Source organism: Melanostigma gelatinosum, assembly GCF_949748355.1.
Source record: "Melanostigma gelatinosum genome assembly, chromosome: 15".
NCBI lineage: Eukaryota > Metazoa > Chordata > Actinopteri > Perciformes > Zoarcidae > Melanostigma > Melanostigma gelatinosum.
The window spans coordinates 11,094,539-11,110,484 of NC_136648.1; the positions used below are offsets into that span (position 1 = coordinate 11,094,539).

General features: G+C 42.2%; 2 protein-coding genes across 3 annotated transcripts; both read right to left on the reverse strand.

The window, feature by feature from the left end:
- Positions 1-2,621: 2,621 nt before the first annotated feature.
- On the reverse strand, positions 2,622-12,465 carry scp2a (sterol carrier protein 2a). Its single transcript, XM_079284669.1, has 16 exons — positions 12,351-12,465; positions 11,596-11,653; positions 11,400-11,471; positions 11,126-11,257; positions 10,851-10,915; positions 10,076-10,202; positions 9,893-9,956; positions 9,709-9,795; positions 9,401-9,551; positions 8,797-8,944; positions 8,569-8,676; positions 7,482-7,635; positions 7,109-7,205; positions 6,488-6,617; positions 4,085-4,164; positions 2,622-3,199 (listed from the first exon to the last, which is right to left on the reverse strand). Exons 1-16 carry the CDS (start codon positions 12,399-12,401, stop codon positions 3,104-3,106), a joined length of 1,620 nt encoding a protein of 539 aa, XP_079140795.1. The 5' UTR covers positions 12,402-12,465; the 3' UTR covers positions 2,622-3,103.
- Positions 12,466-13,298: 833 nt separating this feature from the next.
- On the reverse strand, positions 13,299-15,546 carry czib (CXXC motif containing zinc binding protein). Of its 2 annotated transcripts, XM_079285316.1 has the most exons (8): positions 15,514-15,546; positions 15,348-15,431; positions 15,161-15,217; positions 14,977-15,058; positions 14,859-14,890; positions 14,664-14,741; positions 14,384-14,449; positions 13,299-13,608 (listed from the first exon to the last, which is right to left on the reverse strand). In XM_079285316.1, the coding sequence occupies exons 1-8, from the start codon at positions 15,517-15,519 to the stop codon at positions 13,531-13,533; spliced, it is 483 nt and encodes a 160-aa protein (XP_079141442.1). In that variant the 5' UTR covers positions 15,520-15,546; the 3' UTR covers positions 13,299-13,530. The 2 variants fall into 2 exon arrangements, with proteins under 2 accessions (XP_079141442.1, XP_079141443.1); XM_079285317.1 differs by lacking the exon at positions 15,161-15,217 and having other exon boundaries at positions 15,514-15,527.
- Between the last annotated feature and the right edge of the window lie 400 nt (positions 15,547-15,946).

Consider the following 15,946-nt stretch of genomic DNA (forward strand, 5'->3'; position numbering starts at 1 on the left):
TCTTTATGCTAAGCTAAGCTAACTGGTTGCTGGTGGTAGCTTCATATTTAGACATCTTACCATCTCATTTTCTACAAGAAAGCAAGTACCGGTACGTGTATCTACCGAAATGTCAAGCAATTCTTTGTTTTAGATGAATTATTATTAAAAATGTATGTTATTTAGTATATAGGAAAGTCAATTTTAAAAAGTGCTATCATCTTTATTTGAAAATTCAATAGAAGCAGAGTTAATTATGTAACACACTGTCTATCGCGTTCATGGTCATTTACTTCTGTAATGTGAGGAATCGTGTGCATTGGCTAAATTACTGACCAAATACTCAGACAGATTGAAAGGAGAGTGTCCTGAATGTTGAAGTATGTTTAAAACAAACCTTTTACTTCACTTAGAACAGGTAACTTCATTTGCTTTAGTTACATAATGAGTTTCCTTTATCAATGTGACCACTGTCGATCCATTTTAGCTCCTCTTCACAAAGATAATCAAAATCCTTTGTTTGCATTCAATAACTTCAGTTGCCATGATGTTTAAAACAACAAGGGAGCTACGGGAAGCTTGCTTCTTTTACCAGTTCTTCTATAGCAAAAAATCCGTGATGACATAGATGTTTGATGTTTGATAAGACACCTTTCCTCTTACAGATGAAAATCTGAATTTGTGAGCAGTGAAACAAACTCTTGCTCAATGCAATGCACTCAGGGGTTTTGCTACTACAGCCATACTTGGTCTGGTATGACCAGCGGCTTACATCCCATCAGGTGCAATGATGGTGTTTTTAAAGCAACTGACTCAAGAGAAGTTTCGGGACATTTATAAGGGAGATTCACTGTGCCATTATAAACACGACAGCCTCGCTAGATAATGAACATCTTCTGTGCAGTGGTCTTATGTTCTGGTGTTTAGGAGCTGCTATCTGCAGTGCATTACAGTCACGTTAATGCACAGTTCTACCTGGAATTCAAAAGGCTTGTATTTGTTCTCGGTTTCTTTTTTAAAAAGATGTCTCAAACAGGCTGTCATTGGAATTGGTAGCAGTGGTGTTACCAGTGCTGGAGAAGATAAAAAGGTTTGGAAAGCCATAACGTTTGGGAGGATGAAAAAAAGGCCGTAATGAGAACGTAACTCTTAAGAATACGTTGGAATTAACTTTTCTTTGGTTGTATATAATCAGCTGTGTCCAAGGTCAGAAGGCAGAGCATGTAATTGTCTGTTCAATGGTCAACACAGTCCAGCTCTGTGCACTCACTAGAGTTCTGCAAGAAAGACACTAAAGTCCACATCACATGTGTTTGTTATATATACAGAGGATGGGAAGTGGGCTAAGGGGAGTTGGCCGGATAGGAGCAATTAGGAACGCAGGCTGGATCTGGCAGAAGGTGCCCTTTAGCGGGCAAAGGGGGGGGGGGGGGGGCCAAGAGGGACAAATGAATAGAAAAATGGAGGGAAAATGGAGAAAGCTGAAACAAAAACCGATACAAAAACAAATGAAATCCCTTTGTTTGAATGCTACCCAGTGGGAATTAGTAGAGAACTGTATACGCCTGATAGTGCTGATATGTAACACAATTCTACTTTTAAACAGAGCTGAAAACAAGTATTTTCTAATATGGATGCAGGATTTACACAAACAAAAGCATCGTGGCCGTATTACAAGCTGTGGTTTCGCAAGGGTTTAAAAAACTGTCCTTTGTTTGTCTTAATCTCTGGTGCGGTACTCAGTGGAAAAGTCGAGTGCAGCGAGGGAAGAATCTGTTTTTTGAGAAAAGGAAAAGAGATTCAGACTAGAGTCTGGATTGTAAATGTTTCGTTTTTGAGTGCCAGATTGCAAACACTTCAGTCCATGTTGGACTCTCCTCAGTGAAAGTTAATGAGTGACTCTACAGGTGCGCCTATAGTCATCTCGGGCTTGATTGAATGCACAGGAGAACAGCAGGTCAAGTCATTAGAGAGACAACAGAACATAACAAACCCATAACATTGACACATTAGGCTCGTTTGAGACAAGCTGCGCTTCGCCTGGAAAGTGGACGACAGCAGGCGGCAGCAGCAGGCGTGTTGGAAACTTGTTGTATGTGGAAACTTGCGTATATCTGCATTGTATGCTGTACTTTGTTCTTTTACGTCTCCCTGTGAAACTTTGCTGCTCGTCTTGATATGTTTTGTATAAATAAGCATTATGACCAATTACACAAGATACGTTTTTAGATTAAACCTTAATTTCATAGCGTGAGACTAACCAGCTAGCGTTAAGTATTACAATTACATAAAATGGGATTTTCTACAACATGTAGTGTTCATGTCAATTCTAAGAGCAAATCAGCTCTTTGATCTGGCGACAGCCAGGAGTTCCCCATCATGCCCTGGGTCATGCAGTCGGAGGTTCTCGTCGACTGCACTTGTTCATGACGTGAGAGCGAGTCGGGATCAAGTCGGACACAAATCGAACTAATTGTGCGGCTATCGCCGGTGATCGACTCGGCGCGGGACTGGCTCATCTCCAACGAGCCGAATGGCATACACATACAAACGCTCCAGTTTATATGCTGGAAATGTGACACGCTGGCACAGAAGGACAATAAGAGTTTCACATATTTCATTATTTATTTAGGCCACTGAGGTGTAGTTTTTCCATTCATTTTATTCGATAATTGCTATAATTTACAGACATATTAAATACATATCTATCAAAATGGTTGAGACCAAAAATGGCTTCAAACCACAATCTTAACTTCAGAGAGAAATCAGAGGCACATTACGTGTTTTGACTCCATGATTAAGCAAACATGGAGGAGCATCACATATGTTCAAAATTTGCACCGATGTTGCATATACGCATATTAGAGACGATGGATGTTTCAGAAATGACATCAGACTTTAGGATGATCGGTTAAGTAGATTAACAACATAACAGGAAATTTAAAACTACATTCGTATATTCTATGCAGTGAGTGTGCTCCGATTTTAAAGTAGTAGCTGGAATTAAAACTTTATCGATCTCTCAAGATCAAACGAAAGTTTTCCTTGAGCTCGTCGATTAGCAAAGTGCAATGGGAGGAATCCTTGAAGTGCTGCTCAGAGGACACAGCGCCAGCTTAGGGTCTCACAGCTTGGCCTTCCCCGGAGTAACCTGCAGGTTCTGCAGCTTCATAGCGATGCCCATGTTCCCAGTGATCTTCAGCTTCCCTTTGAAGAAGGCCTGCAGACAGGAGTTAAAGGGATCAAGATTAGAATGTCTAACTTCATCAGATTGCAATTTTAATAAAAACATTAGGTGACAAAGAAAACCTGACGTTTTTTTGACAAACACAAATCTGACATGTTGGAAAAGATGCTTTTAAGTGAGCCACTATGAAAGGGTATTGGCTAGATTGCATGGCTGTTGGAAATTCTTTCATGCTCTTTGTCCTAAACAAATTCCCCTTGAGACAATTTAGGTTTCAGTCATCTGCACTACCACCAGGCTACGGCGGTTTGTTCTGCTCGGTAACACTGAGTGGAGGGCTGAGACTAATCCTTTAAATACACATCTCTAAGTCTGCAGTCTGCCTTCTCAGACAAAAAGGTGGACTGCTGGAGCACACAAGCCTACGAGAGAAGGCCGCTACGGGCAGAGATGTCGAAACAGGCATTACCACCCACCGGTGCATTCCCATCCATGCTGTGCTGGCAGGGAAGCTTCAGTCAAAACTTGCAATTTGCAAAAACATTCACAGCAGCGTTGATCACATTTCCCAGAGCTTGCGGGGAGGCCAGCGCAATTAACATCGACACGCTGGTAATGACAATTCACAGCTCTGACTTTTGTTGCTTTAAGAAGTGCGCTGACTGACGAAATGGAAATGTGTCCATACAGAAACCATTCCAATGAAGTTTGTTAACGGGCGGCAGACCGGGATGTATTTAGCGCATAACACGCAACAGACAGCTCTTAGTGAAAAGAAATATACGTCAACGGGAAGAGACAACAGATGGGTTTGGCTGCTCAAAGAACCTGCACCAGGACCGAGAGCATTGATTTTGTGAACCTTAAAAGCGTCACCATGCGAGTACAGATAGATGCGGTTAACGTATGTCGACATACCATTTGTGGATTCAACCTTCCTGTCATCAGTTCCATAAGATCCTCGTCACTCATGGATAAGGTGCAGTCCGCCTTTTTACCTAAAAGAAAGACAATTAAGAGGCTTTTTCACCGTGGCTCACGACCACAATTTATCAAATGCATTAGAATTTAAAAATTCCCGCACACAGAAACAAATTCATATTTACTGTTGCTTATATACACACAGGAAAAATAACCGCTATGTGCTAAGAAGAGAGCCACGAGAGGAGAATGTTAGTCACCGTTATGGCAATGCTCAAAATAGGAAGCACTTGAGAATACACCTGGCCTTTGGATGAAACTTCCATTTGTGTAAAAGCACACAGGTCCAACGCAGTTTCTTCCACTGAAGCAACAATCCAAAAAGCATTCTGAAAATTGTTGCGAGGCTTTCTGGAACAAGCCGTCTGAATCAACCCCTCAGCCTGTCAGAGAAGCAGCATGCAACCACTCTCGCTGAAATAGGCATGAGTCCTGCCTCATGTCCTTCTAGTTCTCCGGACGTCATTCACATAATGGGGCGGCCGTGGCTCACTGGGTAGAGACGGTCGTCCGGCAACTGCAAGGTCGGCGGTTCGATCCTTGGCTGCTATGTATCCTGTGCCGAAGTGTCCCTGAGCAAGACACTGAACACATAACTGCTCCCCGGGCGCCTCTCAGCTGCCCACTGCTCCCAATAAGCTAGGGATGGGTTAAATGCAGAGGACAAATTTCGTATATGTATATGACAATAAACTTAAAACTTAAACTCCATTGTTATTTTAGGTCTCGACAAAACACACTTTAAAGTGAGACAGTGTACATTTTCCTGTGTACCGGTACTTGAGGTACCCTAATGATGGTGCCAGCGTGTTTACTTCCCGTTTTTATTTTGTGATAATCTTCATCTGCGACATGTTATAAAATGTAACTTTCGGAAAAGAGAATATTTTCTACAGGTCTCACCAGGACAAGTAAGGCTGTAGCCGGAACAGCAAATTGAGCAAGAGTGTGTTTCATTGTCTTTTCATTTGTGATGATTGTGTTATTTCTTCTTTCAAAAGTGACGAGTCTCGACCATCTCTTAGTTGCCAAGTGCACTAAGTAGTGCACTTGGCTCCAGAGACAACAAGCCAAACAAAGAAAGCGGTTCAATCCTGTTTCTTTTCTTACTTCCACAACACAAACCATGACATATTGCATGTGGTCTCTGTAACAAAGTAAATTCAGTGAAAACTAAATGAGTTTCTGGCATATCTACCTCTCAGAGAGAAGTCTTACTGTGTAAGATGAAACAGAAGTAATTGTTTTTGGTACCAAGGACGAACAATTGAAAATCACCGCTCAGCTTCAGTCACTGATGTTAAAACCCACAAACCAAGCCAGAAATCTAGGTGTAGTTATGGATTCAGACCTCAACCTGAACAGCCATATCAAGACAATTACAAAATCAGCCTACTATCACCTGAAGAATATATCAAGGATTAGAGGACTTATGTCTCAACAGGATTTGGAAAAACTTGTCCACGCATTTATCTTCAGCAGACTGGACTACTGTAACGGTGTGTTTACAGGTCTCTGTAAAAAGTCCGTCAGAAAGCGGCAGCTGATTCAGAACGCTGCAGCTCGAGTCCTCACTAAGACCAGGAGGGTGGAGCACATCACTCCAGTTCTGAGGTCTTTGCACTGGCTTCCTGTCCAACAAAGAATTGACTTTAAAATCCTGCTGTTGGTTTACAAAGCACTGAATGGTTTTGGGCCAAAATACATCTCCGATCTGCTGCTACCTTATGAACCATCCCGACCCCTCAGGTCGTCTGGGACCGGTCTACTATCTGTTCCCAGAGTCAGAACTAAACATGGAGAAGCAGCGTTCAGTTTTTCTGCTCCACATATCTGGAACAAAGTCCCAGAAAGCTGCAGGTCTGCTGAGACCCTCAGCTCATTTAAATCAAGATTGAAGACTTTTCTGTTTGCTGCTGCCTTTAATTGAACCACATTCAATGAATATATTAATCAATTTCCTGCATTTCTGCATTTTATTTCTTACACTGTTTTAATGAATGTTCTTAATTCTTTTTAAATCTCCTTTTCTTTTACCTTATGTTTTGATGCTTTTAATGGTTTCATGTGAAGCACTTTGAATTACCTTGTTGTTGAAATGTGCTATACAAATAAACTTGCCTTGCCTATGTGAAAATTACTTAACACCAATTTCAGCCCGTCGGCGAGAGAATTTCTGAGAATCCCTCAGCTCTTGTTCATTCTGAACAGAATACAACATCCATGAGGCAAAGAACAGGAGAGAAAGGCCTGGGATGAACATTTTTAACACACTGCTGCAACCAAAAATAACAAATAAACATTATTTGTCCTCGAGAACACCTCCCCTGAGATACACACCTGGGTCAGTGGTGACAGAACCTTTGCCATTTTTCACATCGACAATCCAAGTCCCCTCTTTCCCATCTGGCCCATCCTTCACCTTAAAGGCAAACACTCCGCCGATCTTCTTGACAAGCTGCTCTCCGTCCTGCAGGGAGTTCAGAAGGCGTTACATGTGACACGCAGTAGTTGTAGGCGAGATGTATTTGCTACTTGGGTCAAATGATCATGCCTCTTAGGAGTGAATTTTGACAGAAACAAAAAAAAAGTGTGTCTCTGCCAAAAAAAACAATCTCTAAAATATTCTGCGGACACAGTCGCCCAATGTTACAGAACCACCCACATTTTAGACCCCTTCAGTGGTAAAATTGTGCAATTGACCGACACTTGCAACCACTAATCAAACTGAACTCTCTTGCATTTGTTCAGAGCCACAGATTCTAATAATCTCTCAATGAGCAGCACACCGATTACTCATCCTAACATTGGAAAGTGAGCGAGGGTTGAACATGCAGGACGAGAAGCAGTAGCGAGAAAAGCTCTAACTAATAAGAACACGCGTTGTTTTAGTTACCACACAAAAGGACAGTTAGCGTAAGATGTGAGGCGGCTGTTGTTGGAGACAGTGTGCCGGTATACCTCCTGTAGACGCTTTTCTATCTCTTTGAAGACAGGGTATGCTTTAAACCCCTCCAGACCGCTGGCTGAGCTGGTGGGCACCGCACCTACGTGGGAACTGTGGAAAGCAGGTAAAAAAACCGTGAGGCTGTACAAATTTCAATCTAGATGTTATATTACAGAATAGAAACAGTGGATAAAGCAACGTAGTGTATCGAGAGCCCAAATGACGAAGAGAAGAGCTGTAATTGTTACAGAATCTAGAAAGGGATATGCCATGCATTATGCCTCTGGCGTATTAATCAGCAGCTCTGTCTTTTTGAGACTGCAAAAAATTGATTGCTCCTAAAATAAATGCCACATAAAGAATCTAGACTAGAAACTACTTCCTCACCTGGACTCCTGAGGGAATCCCAGCCTGTAGAGAGCGACAACGACAGCGCCTCCTAAGCCAATGTTGTGTTGCAAGGCCACTTTAGCCCCCGGGACCTGTCTCCTGTCCGCCTGCCCTCGGAGCTGCCAGCACAGCTCTGCACACTGGGCCAGACCTAAGAGAGGACGAGGAGGCAGAGAAGGAAACGAGGGTGACTCGACTCGTACGGGGAGGTGTGGCGTAAGCTGCCAATGGAATGTGTGGTTATTGAAGGTGTAAATGGCTGAAAATGTATCATCACACGTCCCCAACTGAGAGAGAGAGGTACATTAAACAAAGTGAGAAAGACAAAGACTGCTGACGGATGCTAAAATTCTCTGTGGAGCTGAGGGGAAGTGCAGAGTTTGAGGTTGTGCGTTTGTCACTGCAAGCGTCCGAGTTCCCGTCACGCAGTCAGTGGATCCAATGTAAATACAAAAGATTGAACTTAACATGTCTAGTCAGTGGCAGAACGCTCATGCCAGTGCCATAACAGAGAGGCGGAGTGTTAAACACAATATCTTGACAGAGGGGTGATAATGACTCCTTAATCTCGGCAGGGACAGCTCCTCCGCTAGCGTTACAGCTAAGTATTTCATCCCCTTCTCCGTAATGAGCTTCCGCATCCCACGATTATGCCATTAAGCTGAAGGACTTACGGGTTAAGACTTCTTCACGGTGCGTCTCTTACATCCTGCAGCACTCTCCGAATCTTCTCCAGAGGACTTGTTAGTGTCAGAGCAATTTCATCTAAATGCTAATTGGAAAATGTATCGCAGGCTTGCTTATCCAAATAAAGAGCCTCTGGATATCGCCTTAGATTTTGTTTATACATAATGAGAAAGGAACGTTCAGAAATCGTCTTCTTCTAAAGAGAGAAAATCTTGTGTACAGCGTAGCAAACCCCATCCATCCGCTGCTCCAAACAAGTCAGAAATAAACATCAGCTGCAAACGCTTTTAGACGCCGACCTGGCATTTCCACGCCCTACCAGGCTGGATTATGTATTGTGTGCTTTGTCCTCCTATATGACAAGAGGTTTCCATCAAGGGGCAGAGGCTCGACCTACCTGTGGCACCCAGAGGATGTCCTTTAGAGATTAGACCTCCACTGGGGTTGACCACAAACTGGCCTCCATACGTGTTGTCCCCTCGGTCAATCAGCTGTCCTGCTTTCCCTGGTTGCGAAACACACGAGACGATCACAAAACAGAACAGTACAGCTAATTGTATTCATTCCCGCTCTAACAGCAAAGTTTTAAAACAGCAGTTTAGGGTTTTAGGAGGTGCGGTCTTACCCTCTGGACACAGCCCCAGAGCCTCATACGTGATGAGCTCATTGGCTGAGAAGCAGTCGTGCAGCTCAACCACATCCACGTCACTGGGCTTCAGACCTGCAGCTTCATAACACTTTTTGGCAGCCGACCGAGACATGTCATATCCCACCTGAACAGACATTTTTCATTTCGTTAATTAGCAGGAATGTAGCCTAGCACAACGTGAAAATGGTCTGTTCTGGTTCAGGATTTTTTTCATGTGTATTGAAAAAAAAACATCAACTTTGAGCCGTACTTAGATTTAGACTATTGAATAGTCAAATTGATATGATTTGGGTCAAAGATTAGGGAGCCCTTCTCGTCATTAATGTCAGGAATCGAGGACTCATTTGCCATTTGTTTTAGTCTTGAGGCCAACATGTTGTCTGCTTCATCACCACTTTTTAAAATACTTTAGTTGAATAGTGCAAATGCAACAAAGTTGGCAAGTATCTCTCCATTATTTGGAGAAATGTGTCATCCACCTAACAAAGCACTATCAACCTTCAAATATCTCGTTTAATGTAGATCCAGACAAGGAGAGAATGTTACAGAGACGGTGTGTTGTCATGAGACAATTCCATACCATCTTAATGCAGCTGTTTTCTTCAAACGTGGAGGCGAGGTCAGTCACCATCTCTTGGGCCACAATCTCCACTGCCTGCTTCTCCAGACGGTGTTTCCTGACGAAGGCTTCGCTGGCTAAAACTGCTGCTCCGGCACCATCCGACGTCGGGCTGACGAGAGAAGAAGAGCGGGACGAGCTGACACGGTGGACAATTGCCTTTGATCAAATACACAGAACCCCTGTCCTGACAGTTACACCCGAGGCCGGGCGATCTATGGATTTTCAAGAGATGACGGACAGTAACTGTAAATCGGCGGAGCGCTTACCAACACTGCAGCAGAGTAAGGAAGTCAAACACCTTCCGGGAGTTAATCACCTGCTCCAAGCTGTACTCATCCTGGAACTGGGAATACCTGCACGAACGTAGACACACATATTCTCACACACACACACTTGAATAGAATATAAAGGATATTTTGGAGCAATTCTTTAAAGGGAACCCTTTCTTACGGGTTGTTGGTGGAATGCTTGTGGTTTTTCCAGGCAATTTTGGCAAAGTGTTCCGGTTTTGTGCCTGGAGGAGATTTAAACATTGACACAAACATTCACTGTACATGATATAGTAAAGCCACGACCTCAATGCAAGATACATCCATCCCTGTCACATGTCAGACCGTGTGATTTTTCTTGTACCATATTTCTCCATGTGCTCCCTGCCAGCGTTACCGAACATCTGTGCGGCTGCTGGAGCTGCCACCATCCCGTAGCGGTTGATCATCACCTCCATGTGCTTGTCCATTGGATTGGTCCTGTCCATAAACTACAAGCAGGAGTTTCTTAAATTACATTTCACCTTGTAAAACAAAAAAACACATTTTAAGTAGAGAATTATGGTTTAATCTGGTGAATTGGCATTTATACACCAACACCAAAAAGCTGGAATTTCCAGAATGTTCAGAAAACAAATAAGCCATAAACATCTGGAATGAGCAAACACATCCACAATGGCATATAACATATCAGTGCTTGTTTTGTTGATAATATATACTGATATATTTCCATAGTTTTGGTGACAAGTAAAATTTATTTTGAATGCTGAGCCGTTTTGTGTTTGAGGTTGCTTTTTAAAAAGGCAGCTCTCTTTATTATAGCCACCACTCGATCCCCTCTGCTCCCCTGTAATATGAACTCACTCAATAGCAATAAGTTGTTCATGAACACTGAGGTAGAGACGCATTATTTCTTCATCAATAAAGTGCAGCCACGCTAATTTGTTGAGTCTGCTGTGCTACGTTTTTTAAATTATACATCAATGAGCTGTATCCCTCTGAGGACGAGTGTGGAAATCAGCTGATATTCTCTGCTGCTCGCGAAAACTACACAATTACAACAACACGTGTGACGCGTTATTTTGTCCATCTCCTCCACATCCAATACAACAACAAAGCATACAGTTTTTGTTTTATACCTTTGAGGACAAAGAGCCCTTCTCCATCTTCTCAAACCCGAGGGCCAGCACACAGTCGGCAAGACCTGCAAAAGGAGATGGGAAGTGCAGAGTTTACAGTTTCAGTTCAATAACAGATAATGGATTTAATCTGCAGTTTAAGAAGTTTCTATGGATATTGCAATACTTTTCTCTGTTGGGTCATCATTAGACTCCACTGAAACCGCGTGAGCCTCCTTATTAAAAGTATAGATTTTGGGTGGTTTATCACTTTCAAGGCGTCCGGCTCTGCTCACCTCCCTTAACCAGCTGGCGAGCCATGAAGAGAGCAGTGGAGCCTGTGGAGCAGTTATTGTTGACGTTGATGATGGGGATCCCGGTCAGGCCAAGGCTGTGGTAAATGGCCCTCTGCCCACATGTGGAGTCCCCTGAGGGAATGAGATCAGAGAGAAGATGTTATTCCTGATTTGTTTGACTGTTTGTTTTACTAAGGTAATTACAATATGAGAGGCACTTCAATATTTCAGTGGAAAACATGCAAAAAGTAAACAATAACTTGTCTTATTTTACCATAGACATAGCCTACACAGGCTTGTTCAATGGCAGAATACGGGACTCCTGCATCTGCGAGAGCATTTTGACCTAAAATAGGATGAAGACATACAGTAATAAAACACTTGTTATGCATCAAGATCCATTTCACAGATATTCAGATATGGTATCCTTTGAGTGACTGAACAACGTCCATAATCCAAAAGATAAGCACCTGCTTCCTTGGCCATGTCAGGATAATCATAGTCGCCTCGGGCTCCAGGCTTTTCAAACTGCAGCAAAGCACAGAAGAGTGTGACAGACGGTGCGAGTCAATCAACACATGCATTCACATCTGTTGTCCTGTTCTCAAGTAGAGGATGACTTAAACATTCAATGTTATTGTTACCGTGAAATTACATGAGATGAAACTTCAGTGAGTCACACTAATCAAGCTGTAATTATAAAAACATCTGCAGCAGAATAATACAAAGAGGTTGTCATGACCCGCCCTACTCTACATCTGATTGGCTAGTACTGTCGGTGTGAGGAGATGACCCTTTGCACAGTTTGCAACTGTTGGCCATGAACTATGGACTCAAAATAAGTACATGAGATCCAAAGCAAAGTACGTTCAGCAGTCAACCCAGACCTATTGCTCCATATCTTCAGAAAACCAACAAGTTTAAAACTAGCGTCGAACACAAACCTAAACTGCAACAATGTTACCTTGTTCGGGCTAACTTAGCTAATGCTAGCTGACGTTTACAATGTGTAGTGTCAGGTGTAACACGGATCGTGGACACTTGTTGAAACAATATGAGCAGTTAAAAGTTCACTACACTTTGGCCTGTTGACTCACTGCAACAAAAGACGGTTTTAAAAAGGAGCATTGCAATCTGGAGCCAACTATGCTAGCCTCAAGTCTCATGGGGACATTCGTGTCGTATTACCGACTGAGACAATACTAACTAATAATGGCAACATTACCTTGGTCATGCCCACACCGACGACAAACACCCTGTTCCTTCCAGGAGCCATGGTTGGTTCTGTTCAGCTGGTCCACTGCGACAGGCAGGTCTGTGAGGAGCAGCGCTGACTCCGCTTATAAAGCAAAGATCGTCTGTGTCCAAGCTGAGGCAGCACTCTGAAAGAAAAGAAAAAACCTTTCTCTCATCCTGGAGAGAGTTATACTAAAGACAAAAAGTGCTCTTTTAAATCTAATTACATAACTTTATTATAATTGCAGTTTTGGATTGCATAGATTTTGTGTAAATAAGCAGGTGTGATTTGATTTACCAACCTTTTTTGTCATTTTTTCATCGACACTTGAACATATTGTACTATTTGAGGCTGGTGTACTATAGAGAAGCTGAGTAAATGTAAAATAGTTCGTAATATTTTAAGCACTCATTTGTCCCTGTTAAATATAATGTTAAATGCTTAAGTGTTGTATGAAATGTGGCTGACCTGAGGAGTTATTGCCTTTGTGGATGGAATAAATGGTTTTACTACACAATGTCTGTTCATTTGATCATTGTATGAAACTAATTGTTTCCTGCTGTGTTTTTCTTTATTGTCTTAGACCTATTTTATTTAAGGTGAGGTCTACTGCATGATACAATCTATTCCCTACCCCTGTACGTTGATAGCAATCTCTAGACAGTCTACGGTACTTTGAAATGCTGACAGAGTGAGTGATCTTACGTTTCTTCTGCTTCGTCTCCTTAGTTGACAGCAGTCACCGATCAGTTCTTTCCAATCAGCTCGTGTTGCTCCTCTTTTAGTTTTTGATAGACATATTTGCTCAGTCCAGCTTCATTGAATATATTTGGGTTCATTGGGACCCACAGCTTTAATACGTTGTTTTTTTTTACCATCTCACAGGTTGGTTCTGCTATAGTAGCATACCGAGTGACCAGTGTGCATAGAAAAAGCTCAACTCAAAACTTTTATTGAGGCAATGGGGGTGAAAAAAGCCTTAAACATGTTGATCAATCCAAGACGTGTACAGACAACCTGTGGTTTTAATCCACACCTGTTCATTTTCATCATCATCCAAACCTCGCCACCTCAGCACCTGATGCATCCTTGATGGCCACTAAGAGACCAGAGGATGTTTGGCTGTAGTGTTTATTCGCCCACCTCAGAGGATGTTCACTTGATGACATCAGCACTTGATAAACTGGTGTGTGACCTCATATATTCCCACCGACTCCTTGACCTCCTCATCGTAGTCTGTCCAGTCCTGAAATTTACAGAATGTGTGTTTGTCAAATTGCACAGATTAAAAAGAGGCGGTTACATTCTGTACACACTGTTGGGATTATCGACACAAAAAAACAGAGGTACAAAAGAATGAAAGAAGCAGTAACTACGTAACTACTGGTATTAAAGTTAACACAAATGAATGATATACAACAGTGCAGTATCAAAGGTTGAAATCCTGTTGAAAGTCAAATATTCTTAATGAAGAAATTCTAAACAAAAACTGGCATACTCTGAGGGACAAGTTGTTCCCTTTTTAAAATCGACAAAAATGTAAAACACAAAGAATTCAGGTAAACAGCATTTGTAGGTACCGGTAGTATGATACACATATACACAAATAATAAAAAAGATTTAAAGACAATTATGTCACAAAAACAACTGAATCAAAGATATCAGGGAAATCTAAAAAGCTACTTGATGATATATGTAGAAATATGCTAAAGGTATTTACAGGCATTAAACGTATCAGTATTATGTGTATGTGCTCATTTGCAATAGTGTTGCGTGTGTCATAGAGCAAAGGTTTGAATCTCCGGGTGAGGCACTCACACGCTCCCCGTACAAAGAGGAAGCTCTGACACGCAGGTGGTTTAGCTTAAAACTTATAACTAGTTGTGTTGTGAATCAGGTTAGTCGGTGGGATATTGTGTAGCAACACATGCTATGCATTTCCACCATGAATGACCATTTTTCACCAGAATGCAGGAAATTAAGTGTTTGACGCTCACTAACTTCTAAACTCTGACACTTACTTTTTCTTGCAGGTTAACTTCAGGAAACTGTGTTACAGACTCAGCTCCTTGTGCAGCGAAGCCAGCCTGGAGTGGGATCGATAGAAATTGAGAGGAGTCACATGATAATCAAATATTTTCCAGTTTATGGCGTTTGCAACCTTAAGTAAACTCTCTCACTCAGGAGCGTAAATACTTCTTTCAACAGCAAATATCTTGACTTGATTGGAAGCACCAGGGTCATATCATCGTTAATGTTATCAGTAACACCTGTGCTTCCTTTACAAGTGAAAATACTCACTTGAGGTTGGAAGTCAATGGGCTCCAGACCTCGACACTCAAACTGCACCATTGTCTTGAAGCGCTCGCTGTCCTCTGCCTTCAACCCAGCAAACATACAGAAAGAGACACAATGTTAATGGCTGGAAAAAAAGAAGCATGAAAACAGACTGGTGCCATGTTAATAGTTTCAAAGTACAAGTAGACGTTTGCTTACATTATAAGGTTTGATTGTGTCTCCCAGGATATCTGTAACATATTCACATATTATACTTCCACCAGATCTTTTACCTCAGAAAGAGACAAAGTGAGTCAAATGGTATGTCAGCTCGTACCAATTGAATTTTCCCTGGCACAAAGTTTACACTTCTGCACCATGCTGGCACTGCTTCTTCCTCCTTTTAGTGGCACACTCTCCTGTGGAATAGTTTAGAAACAAACAGGTTGGTTGGTGTGTGTGCGCGTGTGTGTGTGTGAGAGACAACGTGCCTGACTGTATGGACACTATAATCTCTTTACCTCTAGTGTCACATACTGCCATTTATCTGGGATCTCTCCACAGTTTCCACACTTCAGCTACGTTGAGGGGAAATAATGAGAGAAAGCATTGCTTGTGTAAATGAGACAGAAGGTGAGCGAGACTGTGACACGTCATAGGTAAACAGTGTGTTAAATAGTTAGCATGCTAGCTTGACAGCCACCCTACCTTCAGAAACCAGCGGAAATCCTCGCCCAACGGTCTCACATTAGTGACGTTTTCCAGAGTGGCTTTGAACTGGAGCCCAAATTTCTGTCACGATAAAAACGAGAGGTTAAAATTCCCCCAAAGTTAGGAAAACGGCTTCACTGTTTACATCAGAAACGACACATACCACCATCTTGAAGCTTTCCCTGCTGCCTTCAGGGACTCCTCGTGAATTATGGCTTCTGGGGCGTAAGGGACGAGTTTTTATTTATTTTTGTAGAAATCGAGCAGCACAGCTTTGCTTTAGTGATAATGTAGCTGGGAATGAATTTGGGAACACGTGGATCGTGCCTACAATGTATATTAATATATTGGTAGTTTTAAACAGCATACATGGTATGTCTTCGCATGACACCTAAACCATCACACACATCTAAATCGTCACATTTCCGTTATCACTTTAAGGGAGCTTAAGTCCAGTCAATTGCACCCTCTGGTGGACACAATAAAACACTGAATGACCTACTTATTGGCTCCCCGTGCAACACTACTTCACAGTGAGAAGTATGTTCGCATAACCACTTAATGATACATTCACACGTGTATATTAGTCACATTAA

Bases quoted from the DNA above. Each gene is read 5' to 3' on its own strand.
- scp2a (XM_079284669.1), bottom strand. From the start codon at position 12,401: ATGGCTCCTGGAAGGAACAGGGTGTTTGTCGTCGGTGTGGGCATGACC. The intron at 11,654-12,350 runs GTAATGTTGCCA...GCTTTGCTGCAG, and splicing joins TCGGTGTGGGCATGACCAAG to TTTGAAAAGCCTGGAGCCCG. The intron at 6,618-7,108 runs GTATACCGGCAC...AACTCCCTGCAG, and splicing joins TAGAAAAGCGTCTACAGGAG to GACGGAGAGCAGCTTGTCAA.
- czib (XM_079285316.1), bottom strand. The intron at 15,218-15,347 runs GTAGGGTGGCTG...CCCTCAACGTAG, and splicing joins ATTTCCGCTGGTTTCTGAAG to CTGAAGTGTGGAAACTGTGG. The intron at 14,450-14,663 runs GTGAGTATTTTC...ATCCCACTCCAG, and splicing joins CCATTGACTTCCAACCTCAA to GCTGGCTTCGCTGCACAAGG.